Here is a 23,907-nt window from a genome sequence, read left to right as displayed (position 1 = left end):
ACAATTTTTCTCAGCAGCTTTGGTCACAATTCTCACATCAGTAACATCATTTCTCACGAGTCTTAATGCAAAATTGTTTTATTGTTTTTGCACACATGAGTCTGTGTTATTAAAAAATGCCTTAACTGTTTTGAGAACTGGATTAAGTGGTGAGAATGACGTTCCTGATGTGAGAACTGCACCAAAGCAAACTGTAAAAAAAGAGAGCCTCTTCATTAACATGTTTTTCTTTTCATTAATATGTACATTTGCACCTACATGGCAGGAAAAATGCTAAAAATAAACACAACCTGTTAACAGGGCTTAAAGATCCTGTAAATTAAAAAACTTGTCAGAGTCTCATTTGGAATAAAATTGGGTGCAGCCTTTTCATATTTATAACAGCAGCAAAAACACATTATCTCTTTCATTAAACTGCCTCTGTAGGCATCGTGTAACTGAAAAGAAATGTTTCAGATTTTAACTACAGATAAGTCTGTAAAATGTATTCAGCAGAAAAGTTAAAGTTTACACTAAAATGTAAAGCGTGATAATATAAGCAGAGCCTACCTGTAGTTTATTATACAGTTATTACTGATTTCAATTCCAGTTCACTAAACTCAGTCTATCAACTAGCTTCACTGTCGATGTTTAAAAATGAATAAGCATCATTTATATTGCTGTTTCTATAACACAAGAAGAATCCTTGAACACTCCACGTAAGCTGTTGCAAGTGGATATGAGACTATTATGTGTATCTTTGTCTTAAGAATCTTAGGCAGGATCATCAAACTGTCTCTGTAGGCATTTTTTATACTAATACCCAACTGAATGTCCTTAGAGCCAGATTTTGGTCAGAGCACAGCGAGGAAGAAGAATTTTACTAAAAATGAGTGACTTGCCAACAATTTAATACTATCTAAGTAAGTAAGTAAGTAAGTATGTAAAATGTATTTATATAGATACTTATTTATATAGATACTTTTGATAGATAAAAATCACAAAGTGCTTCACAAAAAAACAGAAACAGAAATATAGATAAAATAATATAAAACAATGGAAAAATTAATTACAAGTTTGTAGAGAAATGTCTTCAGCTGCTTTTTAAAAGAGTCAATGGAGTACTGTGCAGTGTCTCTACCTACATTGCACAAATGTGTAGATAAGTTCTGTAGATATACTAGAAACCAGTCTGTTAATGTAGAAAGTGAAACTTGTCCATTTTAAATATTAATTACACCATAAATCTTATAGATTCATATTATCCTGTTAAAAACTCTTTGCCATCCACAGATGAAAAGCAGACAGACTAATCATGAAGTCTACAAATTATCCACTGGCAGGTGAGTCTGTTTGTAAAATCATTTAAAATCATTCTTTGGTCTGAACAGGCTTTAATGCAAGATCTACTTTGTATTTTCATAGTGGAGACAGAAACGGATTGTAAAAATAATACACTAATGTTCACTGCACTGAGTTATATGCAGTAAAGGGTCAAATGAGCATCGCTGACTAAAAATTTAAGAAATACATTTTTACTTTTTTTTATTGTTTTAAAAAAGGACCATGATGTGCATTCATATCTGCTGGGTGAGGTGACATGCTTATGTCACGTGTCCTGGGTTTTCTAATAGAGCAACAGCATGCAGTTTAGCGACGTCACATATAAAATCCTACATGTAACTTGTTGTGGTGGCCACATGATGTCAGCACAGAGTCATTCTTTCCTACTTACACCACAGTGCTATGTGCAGTCATTCTGCAACCTTGAAAATGTATTTACCCTAAAAGTCAATTTGATTACTATTGCACCAGTTCACAACATTATCTAAATTTACTTTACACTGTAATATAATGACCCTACAGTTTTAGAGAGAGATCAGATGATCCCCAGTGAGCAAGCACTTTGTGATGGTGGGGAGAAAGAACTCTCTTTTAACAGGAAGAGACCTCTGGCATCACCAGGGTCAGGGAGGGCGAAGGATGAAGGTGAAGGAAAAACAGGAAGACAGATGCACACAGAGCGTTCTCAAACCTCGACAAAAGACAACAGTTAATGCAACAGAAAAAAAGACATAGGAAGTAAAAAGATGGGAATGTGGAAGTGCTCAAAGCATACTGAGCGGTTCCCCAGCAAGTTCTAAGCCTAAAGCAGCATTACTAAAGGGTGGTTCAAGGTCACCTGATCCAGCCTTAACTATAAGCTTTATCAAAAACAAAACGTAATAGTAAGACAAAGAATAGGAGTGGCATTTCAGCAATTCCACTTAAGCTATTTGAGTAAGTGTTTGTTCTTGATATTCACCATGCCAACTGGAAGAGGTTGCCAAACAGCCAGGTCTCAGTGGCTTTATACATATCAGGAGGTGCATCTTCTAAGTCGCCCCACTCAGAAACCTGCTCAATTTAAATCCACTTAGTCTCATAATTAAACTTGTGACCTTAGCTTATATTTATTTTATTCTGCAGACATAGATTTGTTTCCTCAAACTATTTAAGATTTAAGGTTTATTTTTGCCATTCTGCACCAGTGACATGTTTCAGTGCACAGCCTTGCCTGGAGCACTACTGTCATGTTTCAGTGCGCAACTTTAATTACACAGAGTGGAATAACATTCACACACATGCTTTAGACCGTTTAGACTGTGCAAGTGTCATTAAACTATTCAGTAGAGACAACACAATTATTTTGGGCATTAAAGAACACAGTTATGTAAATGTTCAGAATATGTGTTACTTTGATTACATGTGAAGCTATAATACTGTACTTCATAAAATATAATCATTCAAAGCTGAGAGTGATATATTCTGTTCCCGCTGCCTTCTAAGGCATGTAGCCTGAGTTCACCCCTGTGTGCTTTATACCTTGGACCTAAAGATAATGAATTGCATTTTCACCACTTATATCACAGTAAGATAACCCTGCCACAGGGGGGCCACAAGCCACCGTACTCCTGGTGCTCATCCCAAACCTGAATAAATGGGAAGGGTAATGTCATGAAGGGCAATTTAAAAGCTTTGCCAAATCAAACATCAAGAATAAGATTTCCATATCAGTCGGAGTCCGGGTTAACAACAACCGCCTCGAGTGCTGTCGGCCAACATGGTGCCGGTGGAAACTGTGCTATTGTTGGCCAAAGACAAAGGAGAGGGGGAAGGCATGCTCAAAGGCAGTATGAGAGAAGGAAAGACAGAGTGTGGAAATTAGAGTACAGACTTTAAATGTAGGGAGTAAAGGTAAAAGGAGGGAGTTAACTGATATAATTGAAAGAGGGAAGGTACATATATTGTGTGTGCAAGGGACAAGGTGGAAAGGAAGCAAGGCTGGGAACATTGGAGGTACAGTCAAACGGTTCTGCCATGGTACTGACAGGGAGAGAAAAAGATGGGGATAATCTTGAAAGAAAAGAATATAAATAGTGTTGTGGAGGTAAGAATGTTTACAGACAGGATCATATGTTTGAAGCTGGAAATTGAAGACTGATGCTGAATGTTGTCAGTGCATATCTCCTACAAGTTGGATGTCAGAAGAGAAAGAGGAATTCTGGAGTAAGTGTGAAATAGAGAGTATCTCCGGGGGGTGAGAGAGTGGTAACTGAAGTAAACTTCCATGGACATAGGTGAAAGGAATAACGGTGGTGAACAGGAGTTGGGTGGGTATGGTCTTGCAGAGAGGAATGCAGAAGGATACATGGTATTGGATTTTGCAAAATGAATGGCTGTGTTCAACATATATTTCAAGAAGAGTGAGGAACACAGGATGATGTATAAGAGGGGAAGAAGGTGGACAGATGGTGGACTACATCTTATGCAGAAGATGAAATCTGAAAGAGATGCTAAGGTGGTAATAGGGGCATATGCAGCTGAGCAGTACAGATAGTCAGTAGCATGACTTCAAATACCAGAGCTAAGTGAGTGAAGGAAGTGAACGCAGAGGCAAAGATTACCTGTTGGAAGTTAAAGACTGTTGCACAGAGTTTAGGCAGGAGCTGAGGTTGTCTCTGGGTGGTTGGGAAGAGTTACCAGATGACATGAGAAAGTACAGCCGAAGTGTTGAGGGAAACTGCCTAGAAGGTGTTTGGTTATGCTCTGGACAGAGGAAAGAAGACATGGTGATAGTTGCCGGAATAGCGAAATAAAGCAAATAAAAATGTTCATCACTTGGAGTTGAAGAAAGAGAGAACTAGCAAACGCAAAGGAAACAACTAATACTGAGTTTTATATGAGAGTAGATAGAGAGTAGAAATGAACATCAAGCTGGAAAGGATGTGCAGTGGGGTAGGGTGATTAAAGATTCAGATGGAAATGTACTGGGTGAAGCACTGAGGAGGTTGAAGGAGTACTTTGGGGAGCTGAGGAATGAAGGAAAAGAGAGAGGGGAGGAGAGATGAAAGAAAGATGGTAAATCAGGGAGTGAAGAGGATTAGTAAGGAGGAAGTGTGGACAGTTATGAAGAGTGGAATAGCACTAAGTCCAGATGAGAGGAAAGCAGACTTTTTAACCAGTTTGTTTAATCCTGAAAGGATGAATGAGGAATCGACAAGTGTATTAGTACAGAACCAAGAACCATGGTGAAATGCAGCGTAGTAGTAACTACAGAGGGGAGGGGAGGGAAAAAGTTGATGAAATATGAGGGAGTCCCATAGTAAAGAGTTTTTGAAGCTAGGTTAGAAAGAGAGGTGACAATTAGCAAGCAGCAGTATGACTTTGTGCCAAGAAAGAGTTACACATAACGTGTCTTGAGAGCACTGATGGACAAGTATACAGAAAGTCAGGAGGAGCTGCACTATATCACTGTGGATCTAGAGAGGCAGAAGGCAGGGTTCCATGAGAGGAACCGTGGTTCTGTATGAGAACGTTAGGAGAGGCAGGGAAATATGTGAGGGTGGTGCAGGACTGCAAGGACAGCAAGACAGTGTTTAGGTGTGCAGTAGTAATCACAACTGGCAGATGGGTTTGCAATGTTGATGGACAGGCTGACAAATGAATTAAAGCAGGAGTCTCCATGCACCATAGTGTTTGTAGATGACATTGTGATCTCTACTGAAGACAGGTGGCAGGTAAAAGAGAGCCTGCAGAGGTGGAGGTATGTACTGAAAAGAAGAGGAATGAAGGTGTGTCGAATCAAGTCAGAATACTTGTATTTTAATGAAAGGGAGACAGGCTTAAGAGCACTGCTATGATATCTGGTTTGGAAACATGAAAACAAAAACACTAACAAAAAGACAGGAGGTGGAGGCATCAAAGCTGAAAATACTAAGATTTTTATGGGGAGCAGCCAGGATGAGTATGACTATATCAGACAGGGCAGGGCAGGTTGAGTGGTTTGGAAACAAAGTTAGGGAGGCAAAGCTGAGGAGGGATAGTGGATATATTGGACAAAGGATGCTGAAGATGGAGCTGCCAGGCAGGAAGAGAAGAGGAAGATGTATTCTGGATGTAAAGAAGGAGGACATGCAGAGCGTTGGTGTGACAGAGGAGAATGGTAGGGATAGGGAGAGATTGAGGCAGATGATCCCCTGTGGCAATCCCTAAAGGGAGTAGCCAAAAGAAGAAGAAGAATATTACACAGGAAAATACTGAAGATCTGAGAGAAGTACAGTACCTCACAAGGGAGCATTAATTAAAAATTATTTTAGTTGTTGGTGTTAATATTTTTTTCTCTTTGAAGCAAATAAGGAAGAGACGAAGCCTTGAGCAATTTCTAATTCATTCCCAATGATTCTGTTACCTGTTAAACCAGCATTTACACTTCTGGTGGGTGTATATCTCCGTCGGGAAAGCTAAGGAATGTAGCTGTCTATCTTCATAATCATATGGACAAAGATCTAAGCTTTTATTTTTGGAGTCATTATTTTCCAATATTTTTGGCTCATCCATGAGAAAAATTACTCAAAGATAGCCTGTGCATGGTTTACGCAGGCTGTCTACGCATGCATTAGTTAGTTCAGATGCGGAGACGGACTCCTTATATTGGCTGTCCTCCAGAAACCGAGCTGTGAAGCCAGACTACTTGCAGTAAGAGTCCCTTGTGTGTGCTGTGCCAACCAGACAGCACATGAAGAGATGGCATTTTTGTTAAGCATGATAGAGACTCAATTGGTGACATTTTGCAATACTGACAGATCTAACTCTCCATCAATCATATCTATACAGTGTTTGTGTTAACCAATACACCCTGTTGCTTAAAATAAGTAGTTTATTTTTTTATTGTAAAATAATGCACAAGCAATAGTCAGCTATGACAAAAAATAGGAAAAATATGAGAAAGACAGTGCTATAGAATAATTTCATACCGAGAAGCCTACATTGCAATGAGGGAGGGGGCAGCAGCACATCTGCTGGGACACACCAGTTTCCATGGTAACCTTTGATCACAGAGGGGATAACTGAAATGAGGTAATCACTCCATTGAATCCTGCCAGCAGTTTGACAACAGTGAGAACGAACTGCTCCTCCTCAAACTTGGCAAGAGCATTGCAACAGCTAGAGCTTTCTGCACACCTTGATGACATTTACAAGTTTCTTCTTGTGAGATTCAGTGAGATTCACTGTCACAGTTTCCTATAGGAATACAATGCTGTCAGTGATATCATATTCAGTATTTAACATGTGATAGGAGTGATTTCACACAGCAGGAAACAAAGCACGAATGTCTGGAGTAATCGCATCTTTATAACATGTCTTTTCCCGACTTGACTGTGACTCATTATCATGAGCTGCAAAAAACAAGCACTTTAATATCAGAGAGTGTTTCCAGCTAATGAGTTAGCTTTTCAGAAACAATTGTTACTTCACTCTCCCTTCTGCACTTTGTTTTGCACCAGCAGTAGCCATAAAACAGTTGCTGATCATTTCCTATTAAGTGATTAATCTACAGTCAAATCTGAAGGTCATCAAAGTGATTCCAAATGGTGGGTTTTTTGTCAGCACTGGATTTTAATTGGCATCATTTTAATTATTCATAAAGGTAAATTGTTTCTTAGTGGGAAAAGGTTCACTGATGGTGGCCTTTGCATGTCATCTGGCATTAGTGATCCAAATAAATGATCTATAATCATATTTTGCTGTAGCCTTGGAGAGCCATTTTCTCTCGCAAAAAAGTGTCATTCTGCTGAAGCTGGTGACCTCAGTGGGGAACTTCTACCATTAGGAAAGGATGAAAGGCTTTTAATGTCACTTCAGGTTGTTTTACATACATCCCAATTACTTCACAGCGTGAGTGATGACTGACGTTAATGTCACTTATGATCTTAATGATCTCTTGTTGTTGTTTTGTTTGGTAATCTGAGGAAAATCTTTTCTCTTCTTTTACACAGAGCCTACAAGCATGTGAGATCCATCCATAAATATAATATGTCCCCTGGCATGACTTGTGTAAGCTTTATGCATCACGACTAATTCTCCTTCCACTGCTACTCTGATAAACAACAATGGATGGCTGACCTATACAAGATGTCTGGCTTTGTGTTGAATCAGCAGACACAGCTTGGACAAAGGCAAACGGCAAAGCATGCCACACGGATTCACTATCAAATGACTTCGTTGCCTGTTTGCTGGTGGCAACATATGGTGCCTGTGCCAAGAGACTGCATCTGTATTCACACAGGGTCTAACACTGGGAACAGATGCTGCAGTACTTCTGACCCTGCAAATTAATGGAAACATGTGATACGGGATGCTCAAAACAATCTTTGTGCACGTGGTAGCGAGAGAGCAGAGCTGCCGAAGCTTTAGTTTAGTATATTTTTCATGTAATTTGGAGAAACCATTTGTGAAAGCACATTTTTTTCAGCCTGTGTAATAGGTCTAACATTTTCACTAGTGCCTAAGGGACAAAGCACTGACCTCTGGCGGATTAAATGATATTGTGAAGTGACATACTAAGCCAAAAGTGCAGGGTGGCCCTTTTTTTCTCATTGGGGGCAGATGGTGCAGAACGTGTGCTGCCATATATGGGGTAAGGCACAGCAGTGGGTGCGGCAATAGCACTCTGATGTTTTGCAGTAGTGGATTATTCTCCGAGATAGGGCCGTAATGGTTTATATGAACGTTGAGTAAGCCCTGCAAGTGTGCACCATCGGTGCAAGTGTATGTATGGGCTGGTACCACAGAGAGAAAAAGGAGAGAGGAAAAAAAGATAAAGGGAGACTGAGAGACAGAAAGCGCACTACTGCCGTGAGACCTGGATTAGGCTCTGGACAGTGCATGCTGCTCTGGTGGCTCAGATTGCTCTAAAATCTCAGAGATTATGTGCAATGAATGACTGACTGAATGAATGAAAAGGCGTGTGATTTTCAAAATTACCATACAATATCTAGAAATGCATGCCATTTGATGTTGTTAAAAAACACCTTGTGATTTATTTAAGAATGGCATTCTATAATGCAATGCAATGTAATCCCTTGTGATATGACACAAAGATTATGATTTTTAATGCACAACTTCTATTTCCACCTTCCTACTAGTCACAGTTAACCACAGCTGTGAAACAGCAGTCTCTGTCTGAGCAGGTACACACTCATTTTGTTGCTCAAATGATGGATGCCATCTAAGACAGCGTTTTGAAACTGGGTGTTATTTCTTCACTAAACCACTCTCAGAATCACTCAAACCTGAAACTACTGTAACCCAGCAGACCAATTACTAACCGCAGCGCGATCATATTGTTTGCTACATGGCATGACTGCATGTCATTGCTGGAAGATTTAATGCTGAGAACTCCATGGTGCAGGTTTGAGGTTTTGCTTAATATCACATTGATAACTGAGTAGAGTGCATTCGGTTCATCGAATTGATGATCTCAACTTGGACTCTCTTTAATGTAACTGTTAACTGTCATTTCTGATATTCAGTATTTAACCTTTCCACATAACATAATTTAATGCATGGGGCTTTTAACCTCCATTAGCCACTTAGAAAATTAAATACATATGAATAGATGTTTGGCTAATAGCAAGGAATTAATGGTAATGTGTAAAAAAAACCTTTATTTATTTTCGCTCTCCTAGCAAACCAGCACCGGCACAATGCGATTTCTTATTTAATATGAAAGTTTGATGTAATATATTACATTAAATAATAATTTGTCTAATTCACAAGTATGATGCAGATGTATTGTGAGGTGAACAAGCATGCTGAAGTAGTAGTATGTGACAGAACATCTTTACCCAAGGCACACAGCTCACCATGGCATGGGAACGTCGTTTTCCTTGTATGCAGCTCTAAGCTAATACCACGCAATCATGCACGCATTGCTACCCTTTGCTTTTACAAGTCAGCATATATGCCAGTATTAATTAGTTGTGTTTATAGAAGTGAAATACACATAACAATGATATTCCTACATTGGTCATAACAAGGTAAGCAATGGTTTCAACCACTGTGTCAAGCCATGCATTAGAGACTTAATCAAATGAATTTTCTTCCCAAAATGCAAAGCGTTTTTAAAAAAAAAAAAACTTAATTGTTAGTGAGTTATGGCTTTCCTTTGAAAGGTTCGGCTCTGTTTCTTGTTGTGAGTAATGGATACGAGCTTCAGACTGGCTTAATGCAACAGTGATCTGATAAAATACACCACACAAAGCACTCTGGCCTGGAGAGGTCTCCATTTATGGGGTGGGGGGGGGGGGGACACTGCAAGATTATATTGTGCATGTTACTGTACCTTCAAAGTCAAAAAATGCTTTCTAAGCTAACTTCTAAAGTAAACTCTTTTTCCAGAACAGTTCAAAACAAAAAAGCAGATACTTCCACACGTGTTTGCCCCAATCCTCAAAATGTAGGGCAAAAGAACAGAAGGAGTGTTTTCATCTTAAGACACACCTGCAGCTTGGCACAGCCTCTCAAGAAGTACAGTGCAAAACAACAAAATAACACACCAGAAAAGGTTCAAAGGCACTCTAAATACTAAACTGGAATCTGATAATATTGTGATGAAAAAGGTTAAATAGGCGCATAAACCACAAAGCAGGTAATTGCATGCTCGCTGGAATTGAAATAAACAGGTATAAATATTCAAGTCCTCAGTGACAGTGATGAAGTACACCATGTATGATCGGTGAATGTGATCATGTCATGTGAAGTTATTCATTATGTTCTCTCACTCACAATTGCCCAGCTGTTTGAAGAAGTCAAGCTGAAATACTGAGGCAGATGTTTCAAGAATGTAAGTGAGGTTTTGCATTATGCATACATTTTTTTAACCACCTGGTTGTTGTTTGCAGAGAATTGCTTAAGAGAGTGAGTGACTGAGTGAGACAGAGAGAAAGAGAGAGAAACTGCAAGGATACAATAGCACATCATTATGCTCCACGTCATGTTCGCATGCAGGCAGTGGTACTGAAACTACAGGACCATGGACAGCACCTCAGTTAAAGGCACCTGCTGCTAATGTGTGCTCAACTTTTCTGGACAGTTTTTTATGTTTGTTAGCTTTTTATGCTTGGTTTGCTTGTTATATGTGTATATCTATCTATCTGTCTATCTATAGATAGATAGATAGATAGATAGATAGATAGATAGATAGATAGATAGATAGATAGATAGATAGATAGATAGATAGATAGATACATACATACATACATACATACATACATACATACATACATACATACATAACTAATAGGGTAAAAAAAAATAAAGGTAAAAGAAAGAAAATGATAACTGTCCAATCAGCATGTTTGAAAAATACCTATGAAATACGTCCCCAGCATAAAATGTGCCACAAGATATATACAGTGTACTAATTAAGTAATATTAAGTAGTACTTAATAAGCACATTTCTGTATAATTATATAAAGTGTAATACATAAATTTAGATATTTTATATTAGATTTTACAATAATATCCAATTTGCACATTATATTGATTGATGAAGACCATACAAGACTCGGGGATTATCAGGGATTGTAACATCTAGTCCTTTTACTGAATTTGCCTTGACTGGTTGGGCTGAAGGGAAAGCAAAGATAGAAAAAGAGAGCATAGTAAAGTGAAATGCTATATACAGTAACAATAAACACTGGGCAGGCTGGAGAGACAAGTAACTGCAAATCAGGAGCATGCAGCCACAGAGCCTGAGGCACCTGCAGAAAGGTACAGGGAGAGAGAAAAAAAGCTATAGGGGAGAGAAGGCACAATGATAATGACATGATATAGTGGCATATAAATGCATGGACAGCAAAAAAGAATAAAGTAGAGGATAGATGCTCAGTGCATCGTGGGAAGTTATCCAGCAGTGTCAGCTTACAGCAGCATAGCTAAAGGAAAGTTTTAATACTGATTTTGAAAGCAAATTCTGTGTTTACCTAGAAAAATACAAGCTCAGAACTAGTTCCACAGAGGAATGTGTCTGCATAAGCTTTGCCTTCCATTGCATCTAGGAGCCATAAAAAGTGGTGTCTGAGAGCAATGTTCTCCATTGAGATAATATGGTGATCTTTAAGCTAAGATGGTCATTAAAGGATTTCTATGTAAAGAAAAGAGTTTAAAATTTCATTCTGGATTTTTGGGGGGAACCAAAGGAAAACCACTGAAAAACATTTTGAATCATGGGTTTGGAACATTCTGAAAATAAGAAATAACAGTCCACCCTAAAAGTAGTGACCAATTTTTCAACATCGCTCAAAATGAGAAAGGAATTTCCTCATTTTGACAATGTTTCACAAAATGAAACAAATTCATAAAAGACTTGTTCTGTATGTAAGTTTAAGGACATAATCTGGTCAAAAGTAAAATAAATAAAATAAAAAGTACTTTACACGCACATATCCTCTTTTGGCAAGCCAAGGAGAAGCCTACAAACTTGGTCACTCGGTTTATGGCATAAACTGAGTGCAGACAAGCTGAAAAGTTGTCTAGATTCTGGGTTTACATTCATGTGCAGGCCACTGTAAATGTTTCTTGAGCTGATGTCACTGCTTTTTCACTAAAATAGAATTTTGAAGGAGAAAGTTAGGAAAAACAGCTGTCACACAGCAAAAAGATATGGGGATTGAATGTCTTGGTCAGCAAGGTCTTTTCTGTGTGGTGCTTGCATGTTAGCTTAATTGGCTATCCTCAGTGGACTGTGGATGTATGAGCATTGGCAACCTGTCCAGAGTGTACCCTGCCTCTCGCCCTGCATTTTCACCATCACTTGAATCTATTACTCTTTTCAACGCAATGGACAAATGTCCAAAGTGATTCTTAAGGGCTTAGCATACCTATAGGATTATTTTTTCCAGTTGTTCAAGCTATATGAATCTACTCAAGCTGCAGTTGATCCATACGGTACAAGAAAACTAACAGAAGAGTCAGGGAGGTCAGTCAAATGCAACTTGCACAGACCCACTAACCCAAGAAAATGTAAAAATATAAGAAACGCTGTATGGTTATATATCAAATCTAATTATATGACTTTTGATTGATTTTTGTGTGTCTGTATGAAATATTTATCTCATGGTACATGGTGTTTCTGCATAACATGGTGCACGTGTGGTTTTGTGTAACTGTTGAAGTTTTACATAATCAGCATTGCCTGCTGTATAATATTCTGCACATTAATAAGGTAACCGCATTTTGTCCGCAAAATTATATGTTTGTTTGTTTGTTTGTTTGTTTTTTGTGGGGTGGATTCTAGGAGACCACCACATATCATGAATGCTAATTCTTCTCATTGAAAGAAAAGTAGTTCTCCAGTTATAGAAATAAGTCTTTGTTTTTTTTACTAAGGACTCGATAGAAGATAGAATCCACTCTCATATCTGCCCATTCACTGTAAGGAGTTGCCTAGCTGTAGCCATATTTAGCATAATTCCCCTACCAGCGGTGGGGGGTTAGGGTGATGAGACAGTACAGTAGATAGCCTCGGGTTAAAATGTCGCATGTGTTATAAAAAGTAATGATATATGTTCATTAGTAGGCTGCTCGAGAAAGCACATAAGCATATTTCCCGAGCGGCTGCACTCTTTTAGAAATGTTTGCAAATGCTAAAGAACATTAATTCATTAATCAGCGGTCGCTGAGTTACCTTACATATTCAAATCGGTGAAGTGGAAAAAAGCGCTAAGTAGATGTTGAACAGCAAACATTACAGCAGTATAGAGTATCAAACATGCATAAACGGTTATTTAATAGTTCAAAACAGTATGGGAATAGTTGCCAGTGTTAATATGTGTGCGTTTCAATTTCTATCAAACTGCTGTAAACTATCACCCTCCACTAAAAAAAAGTCTCCTGTCATTACGTGGACCCCCCACCCCCCGACGCACACACACACACACACACACACACAAACACATACACAAGGCAGTATATTGTAAGCACATACTGTAGTGTATTCCGGCAATGCTCATTGTTGCTCCGCAAGGCTGGGACTTATCATACGCGGGCTAAGCCCCCTGAGAGCAACGTCATTCCCCTTGGCATATTAACCACTGTCCGCTGTGTGCGCCCAACACACCGCGACAGAGGACGTCAGGATCGCACCCAACCTCAACGCGAAATGCTTTGCGAACTAAACCTAACTCAAGCAATCCTCCCCGATTCCGCGCGTTTCGGAGAGGAGCCATTTAGATGCTCAGTTATACAAGCGGGATAAATAACTCTACGGTAAAGTAGAAAGGTAATTTAAAGTGGAAAGAGTGTTTGCGTGTAGCGAATTTGGTAAGAGAAACCCCACAAACAGCCAACCTTTGCAACTTGGGGATTTACTGTGGAGGCGCTTTTTACTGAAGATCGCGGGATATTCTTTGTCTAAATATGCCTATAAGAAGAGGTCACGTTGCACCACAGAACACATTCCTTGGAATAATAATTCGGAAATTCGAGGGACAGAGTAAGTATTTTGTTGATGTACAAATTCTGCTACCAGATAAAGAAATAGCACAAAGTAAACGTTATTGACAGGATAAGATATGTATATACGTGTGTGTCTGTGTGTGTGCGTGTGTGTGTAACTTTATGTTAAGATATTTCTTAAAGAAAACGATAAAACTGAAATGTTAGATTCTTGTTTTATTATTGTTATTATTATTGCATAGACTCGGTTTGTTTAGTAGTTGCCATGCACTTCACCTGATTGCTGATTGGTATTATATGTGAGCCATAGTTTACACTGAGATCACTTCAGATCATATATATTTTGTTCCCCTCTTTCATACAGACCGGAAATTTGTGATAGCTAACGCCAGGGTGGAGAACTGTGCAATCATCTACTGCAATGATGGATTCTGTGAGATGACAGGCTTCTCAAGACCAGACATCATGCAGAAGCCATGCACGTGTGACTTCCTCCATGGTGACCTCACTGACAAAGAGGCCATCAACCAGGTGACACAGGCTGTGTTTGGGTCCGAGGAGCGCAAGGTGGAGATCACCTACTACCGCAAGGATGGTAAGTAACTGATCTGGTAAATCAGAAGTGGGCTGGCACAGCATGCCCGTAAGCTGAGAGGTGTCTGGAGAGCACCTACAGCAGCTCCTCATTTCATGTTGTGTCAGTCAGTTGGTCACCAACGAACCAGAGCTGTACGTCCACAGTACCTCAGACAGAGGGAAACAGCAATGCTAGTCTAGTCTAAAATAAGATCTTGCTGTAAGTTTATGCTGGTGTTATTTCATGTGTTCTGCAAAAAATAACTAGATGATGGTTATTAGAGATTTATGAAACGTGTTCTTATGAGAAACAAAAAATATTCTGATCATATAATACAACAGGAATATTGTTTTTTAATCTTATTGGATTGTGTTTATTGTTTTTTTCAAATAAAAACAGTGTTCCTGTAATATTGTTAGTCTTACATCTCAGATAATGCACTACACACAGCAGCTCCACGTGAGAAGAACATAAACTACAGAAGTGAATTTATAGGATACAGCTCTTTGACATCAGCAGCTGTAACATTTATGTTTGTCTTTTGAACCTTACCTTGCAGTAAATTCTTTGTCTACTGTACAAATTTCAAATATAGTAAAATACACTGATTGTGTGTTTGAATCTCTATGGTGCATTTATTGATGCGGTGGTTTGTACCAAAGGTTTTCAGTTGTTTCAGTAGACAGTGGATCAGTCCATTGACCTATAAAATTGCTGTACAGATTTGCTTGCAGTGAAAATGCTCTCCCTTAAGCGGTAGACTTTTGTCATTCATTTTTGGTCCTGGTATGAATGGTGTACTGAGAGACAGCAATCCTGAGTCAAGAGAGATTTAATACGATGTTACCACTCAGTGGCATAAATCCGCAGATTGACCACCTCCTGCCATGCTCTCACATGAGGCTTTTTTTTATGGTCAGCGTGACATAGCTGTACACAGTTAATCCCAAAGGTACTACTCTTGTGGAGCTGCACATTTTGATCATGCTTTATTGTTTTCATTTAGCACCTGTGTTTGTGCCATGTGAGACCTCTTCTGGTGAGACGTTGTTGCTTTGCACTAATATTCTTTAGCATTTGATCACTTTAAATCAGGCGCAAACAGCAGTTTTATATATGTGGATTCTAAAATAGAAAAAAAGGTGTTAATATTTTATTTAATCCTAAGGAGCCTAATTTTTAATCATGAGTTTAATTAGATTCTGTGTCATGGATACATGCTTAATCTTCCATCAGCAACCATCAAGCATGTTTTTTTGGGGGGGGGGTTTTTTGCTAATCATGATCCAGCTGCTGCACTGTTAAATAGATTGTTGCAGAAACCTGCAAGACAATTTCACATCAAACTCTGGGGTCTGATTTGAAGGGCTTGGTGTATGGAAAATAGGATTTTAAAGAAACTTCATTTAGGTTCCCATCTTCCCATATTGCATGCATGTTCTACACTTTGTTCTGAAAGTCGTGTGCATGGAATGCTTAAAGCATTGTGGATGAGAGTCTCAAAACCTTCCAACGTAATCGTTAGTCCCAGTCCTATCACAATCCTCCCTAGTGTGCATTACGGATCCAAAACATAACTCTTAATACTCCTCAGAGGAATTTATAGTTAGCATGTGTGCTCATGAATAAAGATGTCAGGGCTGACAGTGCAGTGACTGGGAATGAGCAGCTTTCAGAGTAGATGCATTACACGGGTATGGAGGACACGATTCGCATGCTGCTACTGCTTTAAGGGAATAAAAGATTCATGCCATCCTTGAGAGAAGTAGCCCTATTGATTCAAGACAGCTGACAAATTGAAGTTGATGGGCAGAAAGTGGTTGCGTTCCATGTCTCCAAACTGTATTTGAAGTTATCAGTCCTAATGCAAATCAGTTAATCCTTTGTATTAATGCCCGAGCACACACTGTACATCACAAATCATGAAATAAACCAGCCTTAGCATAGGCAGGTTACCAGTGTTCTGTTTCTCCCCTTTTTCATGCATATTTTCCTCCAAGTATTGGTTGATTTTTGATGTGTGCCTAAAATGCCAGAGGTTGAAGAAACTGAAGTGAGACAGGTGTAGTTTGTTTTTCCCTTCCACCAATAACTGCGGTAAGAAAGTAACGTTTGGATTTGAGGAAGCTGTGCGACATCAGGAGCAACAAAGCTTTATTTCTCTTTTCACTTAAAAAGCAGAAAGTTAAGCAGCTTATGTGAATGCTTAGAAATTAAAAGTAGGGGAACAATAGCAACCATGGGAGCACAGCAAAGGCCTTTTGCACCAGACATTTGCTTCTAATTTTTGTGCTTCCCTCTATGTGAAGAAGCATGACGTGCTGTCAGAAGAGATACCACATATGCCGTGTTCCACCAGCTATGATACATAATCAATGAGATAAATGCTTTCCCCTGATGGCTTTGTAGAGCTATCCTATTCCACAGGGTGTAATAATACTTTGTACCTGAATGAGTATTAACAAAAGGAAGCTGACACCATGGAGCGGAGAGAAGTTAAATGGATAATGGCGACATAACAGCAGCAGCTTAGCTAACCATGCTGAATGATGTGGGACATGTGGTATGCTTGGGTGCAGAGTTTCATAGGTGGCACTCCACCAAGGGGACTGCAGGGCCATGTACCCCTGCTGAGGGTTTAGTGGCAGGGGAGTGAGGGGACAGGGGGACAGGGAGTGCCTACAGTACATAAGGTGTGCTGCGGGACACTTGGATGACTACTCTCTAAAATAGCACATCCATTTTTCATCATGCTGAGCCTTCTTTGGTGTCTCGTAGTATGAGGTGAAGCGGATAAGGTTTTCTGCATCTGGTTATATTTCTTAGAGGAAAATCAGCCCGTGCAAGCAGATGATTTCAAGTCCGGTAAAATGTTTGTTAAAACATGCTGTAGCACGAGCTCCTTTAAAACTCAACAAATCGAGATAAGCTTAATTAATAACTGGAAATCGATAGTAACATAACCCTAACAATATTTGCATTAGATAGCAGTATTAAATCATGGACTATTTTTAATGTCATGAGATTTGTGTAGTGGAGTTGGAAATCCAATGTTCCTCTCTATACCATCTGTATTTTTCTCCTAATTAGCTACCGTATGTTAACTTACATTATATACCCTTCAGTTCATTTAACCTGCCAACATCTGTACCAAATTAAACATAATTAAAAGATCACGAAGCAAAATCTAGCATCTAATAAACATAAATGCAATGCTGCGTGTGCTGGAGCTGCTAGTTATCCCTGATGGCTCTGAAGACACTGATTGAAGATGAAATTAGGCCAGTCTATGTAGCTTACAGCACTCTCGTTGAGGCGAGATATTGCCACAGGGTCTAAGGACTCTAAACAAAGGGCTAGCTTGCATGGCCTCTCTCTACATACACCAGTCCTGATGGGCTATGCCCCAGTAATGTTGTATATTGGCTTAAGCAGAATAGCCCTAAAAGAGGAACATGTCAGATTTCATTATACAAGACTCACTAGTAGTTGTGGGGCTGTGTTTAAAAGCTACAGTACAGTTGTGTAGTACATGGTTGGAAGGATACAAACAGAAAAATCTGCATTCAACAATGTTACTCATGCTTCTTCCCAAAGCAGATCAGCTAACATAGGAGAATCTGAAGCCTTAAGAAACACTACTGTGTACAAATATGAACAAAGCTGTGTGCATTTATGCATCTTTAAGACATCTTAAAGTTGCACCACAGCTTTTTTTTTTCTTTGTTGCTCATCATTCCAATTGTGTTGAAAGGATCACTTGATTAAGCAGCAATGTTTTAATAATTGATGATGGAAACAGAATCTACAGTAATGAAATTTCCATCATGTATAGGGAGCTAGTCTTAATACAGTGTCCAGTCTTTCAAGCAGGTGTAAATAGCATCTCTTGGCTCACAGGGAAAGGAGTTTACATAAAGATCTCAAAATGAATGCACATTCACCCTTTCACAAGTAAAAAAAAAAGTTTGCTTGTCAAAGATGTTAAATATGTTGAGATGCTATGCACATGTTTGGATAATGGGTTGTGCTGAGGTGAAGATTATAAAGGTCCAAAAGCATTAAACGCTTAAAAGGACTGTGACTTAAAACAACTGCATGAAAATGGACTAAATATATGTGGAAGTAATAAAATACCCTTATTATTCCATCAACACTAAAAGTCTTTACTGACGTACATTGTGTAATATGTTAAGAACAAAAAGACAGTCATCCCTTGGAGGACTGGATTAAAAATTAACCAAAAAAGTTAAAATTATTCAAGTATTTCCACAGTTTTTGAGCAGCATGACACATTCGTAATTTTAACACCTAGAGTACTCCAAGTTCTACAGACATTAACAATTTCCAGGGACGCAGATGGCACGCTTAAACATGTGGAGCTTTCTTGTTTATTCTTTCGATACTGAGCTAAATGTGTAATGTATTTTAGAGTTACAGTGACATTCTAGTCATGTAATACTGATATCAGTAGATATACTGTGGGTGGCTGCATACACTAGTTTCATTAATTGACTCTAGTTGGCATTCTTTCCCACCTGTCTGGGCTCAGTAATGTCAAAGTGGATGTTTTTATCAGTGTGTTTAGACCCTTTGCTGCAGGACAACTTACAGTCATATGCATTCAATTCACCTTAATTATCATTTACACATACCTAGTGGAAAAAAACAAGTCATGAGACAGTCTGCACACTGCCATGATAACATTTGGTGAGGCATACATCAGGGCAGGGGCTTAAAATAATTTATGTCAAATGAGGAGAGCCATGTGCTCTGTGGCTTAACCACGACTTTATTCAGGAGGTCTGCTGAGCATGAGGGTGCATCTACTCTTGGCCGCACAAACACACACAACACACACACACACATATTGGCTTTCCTTGTCCCAGCGCTAACCAGTTGCCATGGTTACCACGGGTCATTAAGGGTACACACCCTTACTTGTTCACATCCTTCATAATTTCTAAAGCTTTGAGTGTTCCGAGGCACAAAATAATTGTGAAATGAATTAAATGTGAAACTGAAAGGGCCTTTCATAGTGCTGGTCATTTGGCCAAATTGAGTAATCAAGCAAATTGGACTTGTACCACCAGTATTTTGAAGAAAGCTTCAGAAGCTCTTTGCAGAGAGAACAAAACCTGCTAACAGCACAACCCTTTTCGCAGCAGTCCATAAATCAGGACATAGAGATAGACAGAAGTAAAATCTATGACAGGCTTCTTGGCTTTTACAAAAAGTTGCTTTTAAAGAACTATGGATGGAATAAGACTCTCTGAGCTGATAAGTCTAAAAACAGAATTATTTAGAACTGCAAGCACTTTGTCTGGTGAAAACTAGAGATTTCTCTCATGTGGCTAATACTATTGCATGGTGGTGGCAGCATTCTTTAGAGGTGCAGAGTCAGGGACATGGAGCCTGGGTTGAGAGAAAAGTGAACACAGCTAAAATTCAGAGTGGCTGGAACAAAAACGGCCTTGGAGTTGAAACTGGGAGCAAGATTGAGGTGAGGATTCAGATTCAGGACCACAGTGAACAAAACATAAAAATACATTAACTGTGCAATGGGTTTGAAAATTCTCTGGCTGTCCTTGAGTGGACCTGTAAAAGCTCAGGCCTTAATTGCATAAAACATCAGTAAACAAACAAAAAGATGATATTTTATTGATTCTCCTAATAGAGTTTAACAGAATCTGCTTGAAAGAATTGATTTTTTTTTTCAGAAGGGCTATAGCTTTTACAAGGCAGTCACTTTATTATTTATTTATTAAAGCAAAAGTGTTTGCTCTGAACTATTTGCTTCAAGAATTTCATTTTGTGTAAAACCTCAGTTTTGTTTCTGACTTGTAGCATTTGTTTATGCAATTTATTTTATTAACCTTTATTTAACCAGGAAGATCCCATTGAGATTAAAAACCTCTTTTTCAAGGGAGACCAATGTATACTTTGTGTACTATATGCATTCTTAATTTGATTGATAAAAGCTGCATCTGCTTATTTTTAAGTGTCGCCTGACTGCATCTAAAGGCAAAAATGCTAATCCAAGATACGATAATGGACAAAAAAAGTATAAAAACATATACATCGGTAACACTTGATGGGGCTCGCACAGCTTTGATACTCAGTACACCTTGTTTTTAATGTCACTGAGCTTCTTACTCTACTGTAATATATTAATACTGGTGTCTGTTATGTCCTTTCTCTCTCTCCTAATTCTATGATCCAAACATAAATGCTTGTAAATAGGTTAAATTAGAAATCTGAAAACCTTTCTTGATGAGTTTGAAAAATACCATAGCTTCATAAAAACTGTCTGGCAGTTTTATTCTAATGATACTTCAGCTGTGAAGTGATGTCTGCCAAGGCAATTTGTTACCCAGCAGGGGGTGGTGTCACATATAATGGGATCTTTTCATCTGAATTTCATTTTTATTCACATATTTTATCGCTTGCATTTACTGTAACATTTAAATAACAAGCACGCACCGTCAGATAATAAGATTTGATTGAGGTCCGCTATTGTCTCCGTCATTACTTAATTTACATGTCGGATATTATAGAATATTAATTTGGTGATAAACTGCTGAATTGATTTATGATTTAACAGTAACACTTAGTTCAATTAACTTATAAGTAATTTTGTTTAACAATTTTAATATCAGTTAATTCAGTTTTGTGTCCCTGCAATAATGTTTACTAAAATACCTTCAGTAGACTACTTAAACTGTGAATAGCACTTTTGTTTCTTCTGGTAACAAATAACTCAACTGATCACATGGCACACTGCCATCGGGGTTTTTTTGGTCAGAGAAACAAGAACTCCCTGTTCTTCTGACTGAATACGCTTGTTGTTTAACAGGAAGAAGCACTGTGTCCTTTGTTTGGTTCCAAAACAATTAGAATGAAAATATGAATAAGAGCGTATTATGAGATTAAACTTAGTAACACACTGTCCGTGCTGATTCAACTCAAGAGTTAGAAGAAGCTTTGCTTTCATCCCTTTTTGTAAAGGTGACATTCAGCAGGAGACCAGATGAGAAGGGACCCCCATGGCTTAGCCTTTAAACATGACTATTGTTTCCCATCTGGTCAGGTAAAGCCCAGCCCAGAAATATTTTCTGCTGAATTTACAGTTTCATCCTGGCTGATCACGGAGCCTTCTCTGAAAAACGGACTACACCATTGTTTCCATTATCAGCTATTAGTAATAACTACTACTAATATAAATAGTTAGTTATTCCTATTATTCAGATTTTACAGCATTTCACTTAAGCTTAGCATTTAAATTTTTTTTTTTTGCTGGTTAGTTATGCAGTTACATCACACTTCTGTTAATTAGCTATAATGTAAATACAAATTTGCTTAACAGAATGAACACAATATGTTTTTAACCATGTACGCCATATGGTATTTGTATATTTATTTATTTATACCAGTGCATGCTAGTAGTTTTCCTTGATCATGCTGTTGGCAAACTGATATGCTTATCACAATAAGAAAATTTTAAAAGGAAGAAAGAAAGAAAGAAAGAAAGAAAGAAAGAAAGAAAGAAAGAAAGAAAGAAAGAAAGAAAGAAAGAAAGAAAGAAAGAAAGAAAGAAAGTAAGTTAATGTTCATATGCCAAAAATTGGTAATTTTCAGCCTCAGTCACACAGGTCTAGACACCAATGGGCAAACCCCTGGGAAGCTCGGGTGTATTCAGTGTTTGCAAATGGTTGGCAGAGAGTACTATCTGTTGCTAGGTGAAATAAAGTAGGTGGCTACACCAAAAACATTCATTGTAATTGCTTTGTACACTAGCAGATTAACAATTAGCAATTGTAGTTGTCTTGTTGCTTTTTCTGCAAACACTGGCCAAGTACTTACCAAGGGGGTAGTCTTCCATGCAAACTATCGCTAACTGTGCCAATCTGCTATAGTGACCAAAGTAATCGCAAGGAAGTTTTCATTGCAGCACTGTATATCAATTTCACATAGTTACTGGCAGCATCTTCCCTTAACCCATTACGAGGTGGTTGCTTGACATGTATAATTCAGCTTTTGTGGATATATTGAGATATTATTGTTGTAAAATAATGAAACAAGGTATTGCAAGTGCACAAATGCTTAAAATGGGTCATTTTGGGTTGTCGGTGAGTGGTTGCTAGGCAATATGATGATGCCATAATGTTTGATATAGATAAAAACCCTTGGATGTATCCTTTATGCCAGTTTTGTTTATTTGGTGATCTAGGAAGAGTTTGCAGACAAAAAACACATAATCACACAGACAGACAGAGACTAAGTTAACTGGGTGACCTGATGGCTAAATAGTTCAGTGCTATCACACATGGGTGAAAACTGACCATTTCATTCCTCTTCTCTCTTTCCTCAGTCTTCTTTCCTGTTAATCTCTCCTAGAGCTGTCAAATTAAATGAAAATTTAAAGTAAAATTTAAAGAAGTGTATTCATGGCTGAGCAATAAAGCGAGGATGGTATCCACATCTGTTCAAGTAAGGAAGAGAAATGAAAAAGAAATGAAAAGTCTTGGCCATATTTTTTCATTTCTTCATGCTAATAAACCACTTAAGCCTTTGTCTCTACTCAGGCTTAATAAATGATATCTTACGTCATGTCTTGTTCTTTGTCTAGGATATATCTTGAAACAACTACAACTAACAGTCTACACTCTACCTTACATATTCTTTATCTTATACTCACCTGCTCTGTACCAGTGTGGATCTTTTTAGTTGACAAACTGCTCTACGTTCTTGATCCGTGTATAATTAAAAGTGAGTCTTAACAAAAACTGTTTTATTATGTCCATAACACACATCAAAACTGTGATTACAGTTTTCCCACCTTTCTTCTTACTGGTGAACTTTGTTGCGCTGTTTTTGTATGCTGTAAGCTCACAATTTTTACACTTATTCTGTTTATCAGACAATCAGTTCTGAATAACTCTCATCCACTTACTTTCCCTCTCTGAAAAAAAATGAACAGTGTTAAATCAAAGAGATCAAAGTGAATACCAAAGTGCTCCCTTTTACAGAAAGGACAACGCAGAATTAGGTGAAGGATTTCTGGGAAATGCAGGAAAAGTGCTTTTTATGAACAGGGGATTTAAATTGGGCAAGGACTCGAGGTTGCCCTGCTCTCTAAGCGCCACTTTCGACTTTATAACGTAACATGACCATGAAGCCTTTACACGAGATGAGATTGCACACAGCACACCTTCTGCTCTTAGTAACACATCACATATGTAACTGTGTTTTGTTCTGTTTACTCCATTAATTCACTCAGTACCTGTGAAACACTGAATTCCACTATTCTCTAACACCAACTGGTGCATTTTCAATGTTTTCCATTTCATTTAGATTACATTATCATCACTTCTGGGATTTCTGATGCTGAAATCTGTCCAAGAGAACTGTGGCATGTAGAGACAGACCAAGCTTGTTATATTTAGTCAGACAGCAAGTCTACTGCTAATGAATGCTGCTGGCAGGGTGTCTGTGAGCCCTGAGGAAATTGCAGCGAACACTGGTAATATGTGTCCTCTGTGAGTATGAGCACAACACAACCAGACAGA

General features: G+C 38.5%; 1 protein-coding gene across 1 annotated transcript in view; it reads left to right on the top strand.

The window, feature by feature from the left end:
* The first annotated feature begins 13,722 nt into the window (after positions 1 to 13,722).
* The window catches only part of LOC116322905 (potassium voltage-gated channel subfamily H member 7), a 43,098-nt gene continuing 32,913 nt past the window's right edge, over positions 13,723 to 23,907 (top strand). Inside the window, exons 1-2 of the mRNA XM_039599648.1 lie at positions 13,723 to 13,798; positions 14,126 to 14,356. Coding sequence (XP_039455582.1) covers positions 13,723 to 13,798; positions 14,126 to 14,356 — 307 coding nt within the window. The remainder of the gene's footprint in view (positions 13,799 to 14,125; positions 14,357 to 23,907) is intronic.

The sequence above is a fragment of the Oreochromis aureus genome, linkage group 16, assembly GCF_013358895.1.
Source record: "Oreochromis aureus strain Israel breed Guangdong linkage group 16, ZZ_aureus, whole genome shotgun sequence".
Classification (NCBI taxonomy): domain Eukaryota; kingdom Metazoa; phylum Chordata; class Actinopteri; order Cichliformes; family Cichlidae; genus Oreochromis; species Oreochromis aureus.
Note: the sequence above shows the minus strand (reverse complement) of the source record. Positions and strands in the feature narration are given on the sequence as shown.